The sequence below is a fragment of the Thalia democratica genome, chromosome 9 (assembly GCF_965202585.1).
Source record: "Thalia democratica chromosome 9, ktThaDemo2.hap1.1, whole genome shotgun sequence".
Lineage (NCBI taxonomy): Eukaryota > Metazoa > Chordata > Thaliacea > Salpida > Salpidae > Thalia > Thalia democratica.
The window spans coordinates 34,214,423-34,228,423 of NC_139173.1; the positions used below are offsets into that span (position 1 = coordinate 34,214,423).

The window sequence follows — 14,001 nt, forward strand, 5'->3', positions numbered from 1 at the left end:
TCGTAGTTTCAAAATTGTTTTTGTTTAAACTAATTTTAAATAAAGTTACATTTAATTATCTTACAAATCCGCAGTGCTTACTAGCTGGACTGATTTGAAAAAAAAGCTTTTGGTATTTATAATGTATTAAAGTTAGCTGAATTAAAACAAAGGAAAACTTAAAAATTAAATTAAAACAGTTGAAGTTTTTATTTACGTTTGATTGTGTACTAAGTTAAAAGAAAATAGTGTTGTTATAAATTTTTAAGTTTCTAAAAACTAAATATATTTAGTAAGTAAACACATATAATTTAAATATTAGTAAAAACTAATAAAGTTATTCAATTAAAAAACCGTAGTAATACATGCATGAAATATTTATAAATAAAAACAAACAAAATGTTTTATCAACGAACAAATAAAGGCAGTAAGTTAGTCAAAGCTAACTATTAATTAAAGTATTAAAATGTTAATTAATATTAATAACAATAAAAACTAAACACTTTATACCAACTAAACTAATTGACAACAATACTAACCAACATATCCGAGAAGAAACCTTTATCAAAGCTGGACAGTAATTACAATAATTGTTACAACATTTACTAAATATTTATAATTTTTAGTAGTAGACACATTAATTTATACAAAAAACAACTAACAAATCCAGGCAACGGTACAGACAGATCCTGTTGCTGACTTTCAGCGAAATTCTGCAGCAGTTGTTGCAGATCCCTGCTTTCAACCGCTTGCAACAATTCATCCGCTAGGAGGTGCTCTCTGTTGTCGCAAGTTCGCAAAACGTAGTTTCTATCCTGGTACTTTCCCTGAATGAACGCTTTTCTCTCCTCCCTGTAATTATTTTGTGAAAGTTTGTTTTTTATGAAACTGTATAATTATTATTATTATTATTATATTGTTTATTGTGCAATGTTGGACTCAGGCATCAAAACCTGAGCCACTTAAACAGAACACACAAAAAGAGAAAAAGAAAATAAACTTATATTTAAAACTTTAAGATAAATTATATATATATATATATATACAAACATAATTTAAATGAAAACACAAAGTTTAAATGAAAACTTTAAATTTAAATGAAAACACAAAGTATAAAGTGCTGAATAATTTCTTTTCGGTACTAACTTTATATAAAAATTTCAGACAATAATTCATTTTGCAGTATATTTTATTTTTGTTAACTAAAAATTTTTCAATCTACCCTTTTCAATAGTTTTTGTAGATAACTAAATAGATTTTTCTAAAACAGTAAAATTAATAAAATTGTAAGATTATGCGTCATAATAGGTAAATAAAATTACATGTACTAGGCGATGCTAATATAAAGTTGTTTAACAAAATTTAAAGTATAAAGCTTAAGTACTAGAAATTGAAAGTATTAATAGCAATCTTAATAAGAGGAAACCGACTTATTTAAACTTTCTTAAAATAAAATTAAACAACAAAAACAAAACATAGTAGCGAATTTACAATAATTTAAACAAATTAGAGTTATAAACAAATTTTTGTTTGCATAAACTTGGCTTATTAGTTTTAATAAATATAGACTCTAAAACACTTAAATGATACATGTTACGTCCTTTACAAACAATTGAAAACATATTATCGTTATAGTTTTTTGCGCATTCTAAATTATTTAACAGATGTTCACCTATTGCCGATTGACTTTTTATTGGCTTATTAGTCCCATAGATCATCCAGTTTCTCAATGCGTTGGTCACGTGTTGGTCCCTTCTTATGTGAAATCGTTGCGAAGTTCTCCCAATATACTCACTATCACAGTGGCATTTGTATTTATAGATTATATTGCATTTTTCGGGATCAGGAGTGAGATCTTTAACAATTCCGTTGAGTGGTTTTCTAGTGGAATGGGTAATTCTTAAATTAACTGCCCCAAAAGTGTTATGTACGGTTTCTAAAACTTGGTTTTCAAAAAGCTTAGCTTCCTTTCCTAAATATGGAAGTCTTAAATATACTACACATTTATTTGGGCCGTGTTTTGTAAGGCTGACAAGCTTCGCGGTAGTCCTATTGATAGTTTTTTCAATAACTTCCAAAGGGTAACCTAAGGAGCCAAAAATACTTTTAATGTGACTGATTTCTTCACTTAGTTTCACCTTAGAACATATTTTATGTGCTCGAAAAACTAAGCACGATATTAAGTTGGTTTTTTGTGAGGTGGGACAAAAAGACTGCCAAGGAATGTATTGGCCTACGAAAGTTGGTTTTCTATAAATGGATGTGTTTAAAGAGGTTGGTGTTCTTTGAACTAAGACATCAAGGAAAGGTAAAGAGCCATCAGCTTCATGCTCACGAGTGAACTTAAGTGAAGGATGTAAGTTGGAGATTTGCTCAAATAAATCATCAACATTGTAGTCTGTCTTGTAAGAAATAAAAATATCGTCAACATATCTAAAGTAATTAAGAGGTTTTTCTATATTCGTAAATAAAATGGACTCAAAATAGCCAACAAATATATTTGCTAACACAGGACCTAGGGGGCTGCCCATCGCGACACCGTCGACTTGTCTATAGATGTAATTGTTGAACCTAAATTCTACGTTCTTAGCTGCCATGTAAAGCAAACTCTGGCATATCTCTTTTGGAAACATTGGTGGACTTAGATTTGAATTATAAAGCTCGTTTACACATATGTTTATGGTTTCATCTAAAGGTACATTTGTAAAAAGACTTTTTATATCGAAAGAACACATTTGGTCGGATAAACAGGGGTTATTACGTAGATTGTCAACAAAATTAAAGGAATCTTTTACGCAAAATTTGGAAAATTTGTTAGAAACTTGACTTAAGATAGGAATTAAAAATTTTGCTATTTTATATTGGGAAGAATTTATCATATCTAAGATGGGTCTGCATGGAAGGCCTTTTTTATGCGTCTTCGGAAGTCCATAAAGTTTAGGGCATTGGGATCCAGTTGGTCTAATAGACTCATAAACATCTTGGGAAATAAAACCTTTAACATACCAGCTTCTGAGTTTCTTTTGAAAAGCTTTCTCAATTTTAACAGTTGAGTCAGCTTTTTCAACCGGGCCTAGCTTAATAAATTTAGATTTGTCATCTAAAATAGCATTCATTTTGTTTATATAATCCTCCTTATTTAAAATAACAAAAGAAGTACCTTTATCTGCTTTTAAAATAACAATTTGATTATTTGATTTCAACGATTTGTAGGCTAAATTGCAACTTTTAAACATTTTAAAATCTGCATTGTTTATTCTACTATTTTGTAAGGAATGAGATAAATCATATAACTTAGCATAACATCTATCTAATTTATTTTGCGAAAAAGGTTTGTGGTGTTTTAACTGTCCAGTAAGAATTTCAAATTCTGAGAAAATACATTCTCGTTGTTGTTTAAAAGGTACGGAAAAACGTAGACCATTTTCTAAAACAAACTTTTCATTTTCATTTGGGACGTAGTCAGAAAAATTTAATACTTTAGTTTTACTTGTTGCAAATTTACCAAATCTTTTAACTTTTAAATGAGACAGACTTTTATCATCTTTAATAATGTTATTTTTATTTGTTTTAGTGTTAAGAGCACTCAAGTATTTTAAAAACCTTAGTTTATCGAGAGTTGTAAACCAATTTTCAGTTTCTTCCAAATCTACATAATAAAAGAAAAGCAAATTATTATGTAGATTTGGAAGAAACTGAAAATTGGTTTACAACTCTCGATAAACTAAGGTTTTTAAAATACTTGAGTGCTCTTAACACTAAAACAAATAAAAATAACATTATTAAAGATGATAAAAGTCTGTCTCATTTAAAAGTTAAAAGATTTGGTAAATTTGCAACAAGTAAAACTAAAGTATTAAATTTTTCTGACTACGTCCCAAATGAAAATGAAAAGTTTGTTTTAGAAAATGGTCTACGTTTTTCCGTACCTTTTAAACAACAACGAGAATGTATTTTCTCAGAATTTGAAATTCTTACTGGACAGTTAAAACACCACAAACCTTTTTCGCAAAATAAATTAGATAGATGTTATGCTAAGTTATATGATTTATCTCATTCCTTACAAAATAGTAGAATAAACAATGCAGATTTTAAAATGTTTAAAAGTTGCAATTTAGCCTACAAATCGTTGAAATCAAATAATCAAATTGTTATTTTAAAAGCAGATAAAGGTACTTCTTTTGTTATTTTAAATAAGGAGGATTATATAAACAAAATGAATGCTATTTTAGATGACAAATCTAAATTTATTAAGCTAGGCCCGGTTGAAAAAGCTGACTCAACTGTTAAAATTGAGAAAGCTTTTCAAAAGAAACTCAGAAGCTGGTATGTTAAAGGTTTTATTTCCCAAGATGTTTATGAGTCTATTAGACCAACTGGATCCCAATGCCCTAAACTTTATGGACTTCCGAAGACGCATAAAAAAGGCCTTCCATGCAGACCCATCTTAGATATGATAAATTCTTCCCAATATAAAATAGCAAAATTTTTAATTCCTATCTTAAGTCAAGTTTCTAACAAATTTTCCAAATTTTGCGTAAAAGATTCCTTTAATTTTGTTGACAATCTACGTAATAACCCCTGTTTATCCGACCAAATGTGTTCTTTCGATATAAAAAGTCTTTTTACAAATGTACCTTTAGATGAAACCATAAACATATGTGTAAACGAGCTTTATAATTCAAATCTAAGTCCACCAATGTTTCCAAAAGAGATATGCCAGAGTTTGCTTTACATGGCAGCTAAGAACGTAGAATTTAGGTTCAACAATTACATCTATAGACAAGTCGACGGTGTCGCGATGGGCAGCCCCCTAGGTCCTGTGTTAGCAAATATATTTGTTGGCTATTTTGAGTCCATTTTATTTACGAATATAGAAAAACCTCTTAATTACTTTAGATATGTTGACGATATTTTTATTTCTTACAAGACAGACTACAATGTTGATGATTTATTTGAGCAAATCTCCAACTTACATCCTTCACTTAAGTTCACTCGTGAGCATGAAGCTGATGGCTCTTTACCTTTCCTTGATGTCTTAGTTCAAAGAACACCAACCTCTTTAAACACATCCATTTATAGAAAACCAACTTTCGTAGGCCAATACATTCCTTGGCAGTCTTTTTGTCCCACCTCACAAAAAACCAACTTAATATCGTGCTTAGTTTTTCGAGCACATAAAATATGTTCTAAGGTGAAACTAAGTGAAGAAATCAGTCACATTAAAAGTATTTTTGGCTCCTTAGGTTACCCTTTGGAAGTTATTGAAAAAACTATCAATAGGACTACCGCGAAGCTTGTCAGCCTTACAAAACACGGCCCAAATAAATGTGTAGTATATTTAAGACTTCCATATTTAGGAAAGGAAGCTAAGCTTTTTGAAAACCAAGTTTTAGAAACCGTACATAACACTTTTGGGGCAGTTAATTTAAGAATTACCCATTCCACTAGAAAACCACTCAACGGAATTGTTAAAGATCTCACTCCTGATCCCGAAAAATGCAATATAATCTATAAATACAAATGCCACTGTGATAGTGAGTATATTGGGAGAACTTCGCAACGATTTCACATAAGAAGGGACCAACACGTGACCAACGCATTGAGAAACTGGATGATCTATGGGACTAATAAGCCAATAAAAAGTCAATCGGCAATAGGTGAACATCTGTTAAATAATTTAGAATGCGCAAAAAACTATAACGATAATATGTTTTCAATTGTTTGTAAAGGACGTAACATGTATCATTTAAGTGTTTTAGAGTCTATATTTATTAAAACTAATAAGCCAAGTTTATGCAAACAAAAATTTGTTTATAACTCTAATTTGTTTAAATTATTGTAAATTCGCTACTATGTTTTGTTTTTGTTGTTTAATTTTATTTTAAGAAAGTTTAAATAAGTCGGTTTCCTCTTATTAAGATTGCTATTAATACTTTCAATTTCTAGTACTTAAGCTTTATACTTTAAATTTTGTTAAACAACTTTATATTAGCATCGCCTAGTACATGTAATTTTATTTACCTATTATGACGCATAATCTTACAATTTTATTAATTTTACTGTTTTAGAAAAATCTATTTAGTTATCTACAAAAACTATTGAAAAGGGTAGATTGAAAAATTTTTAGTTAACAAAAATAAAATATACTGCAAAATGAATTATTGTCTAAAATTTTTATATAAAGTATAAAGTGTAATTCAAATAAACATCTATAAGTGACATGTTACTCTCGCGTATTGGTTTTTCATCAGCATATATTAATTTTTGTGCTTTATTTAGGTCCACAACAAAACATAAATATTACTCCTAAGTATTGGTTTATGATTTGCGTAAATATATATTAACAAATAATTGAAATTAATAAACAAAAACTAACATACTGCTTTCATGAGTTGGTTTATGACTAGCAGTATGTGTTTATGTTTATATTATATTCAAATAATTAATTAAAACTTACATATTGCTCTTATAAGTAGGTTTATGATTCGCATATATATGTTCGTATACCTATTATTTTAAACAAACATCTAAACTTACATGTTACTCTCATGAGTTGGTTTATGATTCGCATATATGTGTTGCTCCATAACATCGTTAAATTTTTCATTACCAATTGTTCTTGCCAACTGTTAAAATAAAATCCATTTAAAACTTAATGTTTACTTATTATTAAATTATCTAACACTTTAAAGAGGTAGTTATAGCCTTCGGGCCAGATTCCGAAATTTAAGCAATCTTAAATTCCCGTGACTTATTTTCAATTATAAAAAATTGTACAAAACTAATTAATTGAAAAAAAAACTATTCAAAAATATTATCTTTTTTATCTACAAATAATATATCAGACTTACGAATAGTTCAGAATTCAAGGAAGTTAACATTAAAAACTTTATATGTAAATTAACAAAAATGAATAATTTCGAAGCTTAAGAAACTTACTAATAATTCAGAAGTTCCCAGTTCATCCAATGTAATTGACTGAATTCTGCTGATGTGAACACCCATTTGTCTGTGGATACCGCTACACTCTATACAAAGTAAAACTCCAAGATTCGTTGATAGCCAAGTTGGATCTGTGTAAATAATGCAATAAAATTTTAAAATATTTTTGGTGTATTTATTTTGCTTCACTCAAGCCCGTTGACAATCTTGTTGGGTCTGTGTAAATTTTAACAAAAAATTTTTTAAACTAATACTAGTTTATGGATACCACTACACTATATACATAACAGTTCACCCAAGTTCGTAGATAACCATGTAGCATCTATAAATCTTCAAGTTAATTTCTCCTAGAATGATAAAAAGAAACAAATAGTAAAATGGTCAAACAACCAACTTTTTTGTGTACAGTCGCAACATACAGCGTTTTATGTTAACACAGTTAAAAAAAGTTAAAATCAAAAAAATAAATCAATTTCATTCTGTGCAAACTTTAGATAAATCTACCTTTACATAGTAAAAAAAATAAACAAAGTGTAAAAAAATAAGATAACCAACTTTTCTGTGTACAGTCGCAGCATACGTCGTTTCCCTTGATCACTTTCACCTCATCGATTATGGCTCTGGTCAGTTCGTTGAAACCTGATACGTCATTCACGATATTGTCACCGCTAGAAGGCGCTGTAGTCGTTTCCTGGCTGAACACTTCGTTGAGAGATTTCAGCTTGCTGTTCTGCAGTACTGACACCCATCTGTTTGATAGTATTGTTTATCTAGTTTTTTATACAAAAATAAATTTGGTTTTTACTCAGCTGTGTGAATTCGCGTTTGTTTTATCCATTCCTACTTTTCTATTCTTTTATTTTTAAGTTTGAGTTTGTTTGCTGAAAACAAACATTGCCTAAATTGAAATTAAAAGTTAACTTAAATTATCTTGGTTTCAGATTACTGTTTGAAATTATTTACTTAACTTAATAATATTTCATTAAAAAGTTTAAACATAACTGACTCATTTTCGAAAAAAAGTTTATTGATTAATTTCGTTTAGCTCTCTTCGGAATAAAATTGCTAAAAACTATGAATATTATAGAGTAATTTTAGTTATATATAATGAATTTGAAAAGTCTAACAAAAAATAGTTACGTCATAAAGTATAAAAGTCTGTTTAGAAAAAGTTTGAAAAATAGAATAGAGCTGTACTGAACTAACTTGAAGTAATTTATAAGACAAAATTGCTAAAACAAAAACATTTAAAATAGTAGAAATTTTTACCTTGAACTAAATTAAATAAAAAGCACATTAAAAAAACACGACAATAACGACAACAATAATACTACTAAAGACCCTATTTGTAAGGTTTTAAATTGTAAAAATCTCTTTGTTTGCAAATTTTTGGCTCGCGAGATCTAATAAACAAAGATTCTAGAACTGAAAGATGGTAGGTGTTTCTAGCTCGGGATAGGATTTCGAACCTATTATCCAGGTAGTTCTCGGCACAAACAGGGTTGTTGAGGAGGTGCTGATGAATAGATGACTGTTCACCTTTAGGCTTCACATCGTCATTAAAAATAAACCTTTTAAGCCTTTTCGTGACATGCTGCTCTCGCCTGACGTGGAAACGTTGAGATGTTCGACCTACGTAGTCATTTCCGCAATGACATTTAAATATTTAAACTACATTACTCAAATCATGGGTAGGTGTGGCATCTTTTACGATTCCGTTAAGCGGGCGGTTGGTGTTGTACACAACACGTAGCGAAACGCTGTTAAAGGTGGATTTTATAGCCAATGAAGCTTGCTTAGCCAGTCTTATTGAGTTTTCACCCATATAAGGAAGGCGGAGGTACACTGGGCAAGGATGTGGGCCGAAAGAGGGTAAGCGATTCATTTTGGACTGAGTTGTCTTAATTGTCTTCTTGATGACTGTTTCGGGGTAACCTAGTGAGAGAAAAATTGTGTAGATGTTGTCAAGTTCTAGATTCAAACAGTCATTGCGGAAATGACTACGTAGGTCGAACATTTCAACGTTTCCACGTCAGGCGAGAGCAGCATGTCACGAAAAAGCTTAAAGGTTTATTTTTAATGACGATGTGAAGCCTAAAGGTGAACAGTCATCTATTCATCAGCACCTCCTCAACAACCCTGTTTGTGCCGAGAACTACCTGGATAATAGGTTCGAAATCCTATCCCGAGCTAAAAACACCTACCATCTTTCAGTTCTAGAATCTTTGTTCATTAGATCTCGCGAGCCAAAAATTTGCAAACAAAGAGATTTTTACAATTTAAAACCTTACAAATAGGGTCTTTAGTAGTATTATTGTTGTCGTTATTGTCGTGTTTTTTTAATGTGCTTTTTATTTAATTTAGTTCAAGGTAAAAATTTCTACTATTTTAAATGTTTTTGTTTTAGCAATTTTGTCTTATAAATTACTTCAAGTTAATTCAGTACAGCTCTATTCTATTTTTCAAACTTTTTCTAAACAGACTTTTATACTTTATGACGTAACTATTTTTTGTTAGACTTTTCAAATTCATTATATATAACTGAATTTACTCTACAATATTCATAGTTTTTAGCAATTTTATTCCGAAGAGAGCTAAACGAAATTAATCAATAAACTTTTTTTCGAAAATGAGTCAGTTATGTTTAAACTTTTTAATTAAAACCAGTACCAAAACCAAACTATTCAAATAATATTTCAATTACTAATTTTTTTTTTCAAGTTAGCAAGAAAGTAAAGCAAAATATCTAGTTATGCTTCTTAACGTTTTTAGTTTCCATAATTGTTCTGATAACAAACTGTTTGAAATTTGGTTTAGTTTATTATTAGTTTAATTTTTTTATTGGATTGCATTCCTTTAACTTTTTTAATGGCTTTAAACTGAGCAAACGTCTCAATTTTAGGCTCTAAACACTTTATGTCTGGTAAATTTTAGTTTTAATTTGCTGTCCTACAGCTCTTACATTAAACCGTTTAAATAAAATACTAGTTAAATAAAGATTTATATAATGCAGTACATTTTTTAACAGTTGTAAAATGTAAAACTTACATTTTTGATTCGAATTCATTGTCAGCCATAAATCGGTATGTCCTGTTATCTGCAAAAAACATTTAAAGTTTTAAATGATATTGTGTGGTAATATAGTATAACTAACTTTAATTAATCAAAAATGGAATACAAAAATAGTATTTCAAAAAACATACAACCTGTTCATGCTAATCCTAAATATGAATAATTTATTTCTACTTTTAAAGTTTGTATTATTACAGACTAAACAAAACAACTAAAATATGTTAACAATTAAACCAATCTAACGCAAAGCAAGACCAAGTTAATTTTGCATAAATATATTAAACTAACGTGAAACGAGGTCAAATTGTTTTTTGTCTTCTGGTGCGGGCTTCACTTGACTTGTTAGTAAGTTCAACTGGACTGGAGGCTTCGAACTTAACTGTTTGTAAAAACAAACAAGATTCAAAAACCTTGGATAATAACTATTATTTGATAAGTTTTAAATTATTTGCAACAAAATAAATTTTCACACAGCTTAAACATTTTTAAATCGGTTGGAGTACTTTAAAAATTTTAAACATACATTATAATAACAATTAGTATCCCGTGCTTCACGACACGTAAGAACACCAACAACTAAATTCTTTCTTTTTACTCTCATTTTCATGATTGACAATTTATTTAACAAACTTAATACTTTTTTCCTCCCATTTTTATGATTGACAATCTATTTAATAAACTTAAATAATTTTTTACTCACATTATGGTGGTTGACAATAAGTATTCCATTTTTAACGAGACACTTTCTCTTCTGCCATGTTTTCCTCAAACCTTCGCTCTTTTTTTGCAGGTACCCTTCCTTTTCAGTACCCAGATGTTCGTTACCCTAGTAACATTAGTGATTGTTTGTTAGTATTTTCTGGGTTTTTATTTGTTTTAAAGCCCTATGCCAATGGAAGCACCTCTTTTTTATAGATTTTTGACTACAAAAAAATATATCCATTGGAGAAGGGTTTAATGCAAGGCATAAAAAAAAAATAAAAAAGATTTTTTAAAATAATGATTTTTTTAGCTTTTATAAAAAAGTACTTCACCTGAGGCAGATTCATTGTGTCCTTCATTGGAAAAATAAATTAAATAAACAAACACGTTTCAACCTGCATCTGATGGAGATTATACACAGTTGCATCCTTCATTAAAAAATAAATTAAATATACAAATAAATAAACCTGCATCTGATGAAGATTATACACAGTAGTGTCTTTCATTAATAAAAAACTAATAAAGTAAACAAATAAACAAATAAATAAACCTGCATCTGATGGAGGTTATACACAGTTGTGTCTTTCATCTTCTCTTTCGCTTCCTTGTGATCTTTGTCGTCCCTGTCGTTGAATGAAGCTTTCAGCATCGACCTCATCTCAACCAGCTCCTTCTTCTCCTTCTCGTGTCCCTGACGCAGCTGTGACGTCACAATAAGTATTAGTATGTCGTCATAGAAAATAATAATTGTCACACAAAAATAAGAAGCTATGTAATATCTCTAAATCTGATGCAGCTTGTTAGGAGATCATAATTGTTTTTTATTTTGACGTCATAAATATTTTATTAAAAGTTATTATAATACGGTTGTAGGTGAGCACATTTTTCTCTTATAATTAGCTCTGACAAAATTTGTTTTTATTTTTCGAGACATCTAAACAATATCTGACGATTCAAGTTTTGGCAGATTTTGAGAAAAACTAAAACGAAAGCTATAAAAAATCACAATGATTTCAAAAAAAATTACTGTAGGTTTCAAAAACATTCAATTGTATATTGGTCCGAAAGATAAGTCTTTTTGTAGTTCGTTTACTGATAAATAGTCCATAATTACAAAAAAAAAGTCGTTGTTGTTAAACCAGTATTTGCTTTTATAAATAAACAGACATGTTTGACTATTCTAAAAAATATTTATAAAGAGTTTTCAATTACTCTTTTCATTGCAAAAATTTGACATTTATAAATATTTTTATCTTAGATTATACACTGTTATACTTATCTTTTCATTTCTAATTTACATATTATCAAAAAAGTCACTAACTAGAATATTGTGAATTACCAGGACAAAATAAAGGTAAAATTTTTAATTGTTATAAAATGAGATTTTTTTATAAACAAGTTAGACAAACAGACAAAGTTATAAGAGCTGAAGAATAATTATTGTTTTGATGTCATAAACGGTTCTTTTGTTTATAACGACAATAAATTCATGACGTCATTAAGTAGTTTTGTTACAATTTAACTTGGAAAAATCAAGTTATGTTTTTCGTGTTTATCGCAATTTATTTTAAAATATAAAAAATTTAACAATATAGTTATTTTTTTTAAAAACATTAAAAACTAAAGTTAACGTTTTCGTAATATATACTTTTTTTGAAAACTATTTTCTTAAATTTCAAAGTTAGTTTTATTGTAATATACATAAAAAAAACTAAAGTGATAAATGTAATTAAAATGTATAAATAAAATTATATTTTTAATAATATTTTATTAGTTGAACTAAAATTACAGCCTATATAAAAATAATAATTTAAGAATATATATTAGATAGCTTTTAATTTTAATAATCTTGCCAAGCTAAGTTTTAAAACATAGTGTTTTCCTAAAAAGTCAATATCTGTTATTTAAAACCAAATAATTGATGTTGAATAGAATTACAAATTAATAGATATTAAGGTAGAAGTAATTATTATTTTTTCCTCTACTGTATTCAAAACTAACATTTTTAACTTGAAAAAAAAACTCAATTCATAAAAGTTTAAAGTTTGCTTACAAATTCTAAATCAAAATAACAAAATAAATACCAGTGCTTACCAAAGTTTTAATCACTGCACTGCATAGTAATGTAAAAAACAATTTACTAAGCAGTTTAACTTTAATAACCTATGTTAAATTCCAATTAATAAAATTATAACTAGCCATCCATTTGGCTATTATAGTTTTTAAAAACTATAAATAAAATAAATACGCTACCTCAAAATATTCTAATAATTAAAGTTCATAGCATGAAAAAATAAGCATTTAGAACTAATTTAAGCAAAAGTTTTTTTTTATTATTCAAAGATGTATGAGCTTGCAAGTGAAATATGTATATGTGAGATTTCTTAAAAATCAATACTTCTTACAGCTGAAAAAACTATTTGAAAAAGTGTCACAAGTTTTTGGCAACAAAATAAAAAAAGTTAAAGTAAGTATGTAGTAAAAAATTAAAGCAACATTCTGTTTACCGTTGAAATTTTGTTTTTTTATTAGACTTGAAAATCTATACTGATAGTAGTTTTTGTGCCTAGTATATTTTAATAGAAAAGTAAATCATTTTAGAACGAAATTTATAACTTTTGTTCGTAAAAAGCATTCTTATTTTTAACTCTCACATTATATTAATTCCTTATAAATTTCTTAAAGAAGTTTGTATACAACAAAATTATTAATACTTAAAATCGTTAGTTTAAAATAAATATTTCGTTTTTGTGCTAAATAAAATATATCCAAATTAGTTTTATGGTTATAAATTTAAAAAATAAGTTAAAAAAATATTTAAAAATTTATTTTTTAGAAAAACAATGTAGCATAAAATTTATGTCATTTCAAAAAACTATATAACAGACATAAAAATGTAAAACAATAATGTCTAACCACAGCCAAATTTCAAAGAAACAAAGTGCTTAAACTATAATCAAACATATTTAAAATAAAGATTTCTTATCTCGTAAAAACAAGTTATAAAGACAACTTACAAACAAAGATACTTCATAAAAAATCAAAAATTCTAAACAACATAAAACTAATAGCTACATTCTAATAGGAGCAGTGTAAAAACTGAATAGAGATAAAACACAAATTAAAAACAAAATAACTCTATATAAAAGCAATACAATCAAACTCTATTTGTCTTATAAGTTCAAGTTTTCTAATTGTATAAATTTCAACATTTAATCAGGTCTATAATGTTTAATGCTTCAAACTAAATGATATTTGCATGTTTATGATTAAAAAAAATTAACTTAAATTTTGCTCCAATAT

The 14,001-nt window shown here is 27.9% G+C and overlaps 1 protein-coding gene across 4 annotated transcripts in view; it reads right to left on the reverse strand.

Annotated features, from left to right (window-relative positions):
• Positions 1-14,001, reverse strand: part of LOC145844664 (arf-GAP with SH3 domain, ANK repeat and PH domain-containing protein 1-like) — a 42,742-nt gene that overhangs the window by 10,542 nt on the left and 18,199 nt on the right. For all 4 annotated transcript variants that reach the window (XM_082952071.1, XM_082952073.1, XM_082952070.1 and 1 more), the window contains exons 10-17: positions 11,249-11,398; positions 10,697-10,822; positions 10,285-10,375; positions 9,973-10,021; positions 7,480-7,673; positions 6,922-7,055; positions 6,520-6,608; positions 642-831 (exon numbers count right to left, since the gene is read on the reverse strand). In XM_082952071.1, the coding sequence (XP_082808197.1) occupies positions 642-831; positions 6,520-6,608; positions 6,922-7,055; positions 7,480-7,673; positions 9,973-10,021; positions 10,285-10,375; positions 10,697-10,822; positions 11,249-11,398 (1,023 nt within the window). The remainder of the gene's footprint in view (positions 1-641; positions 832-6,519; positions 6,609-6,921; positions 7,056-7,479; positions 7,674-9,972; positions 10,022-10,284; positions 10,376-10,696; positions 10,823-11,248; positions 11,399-14,001) is intronic.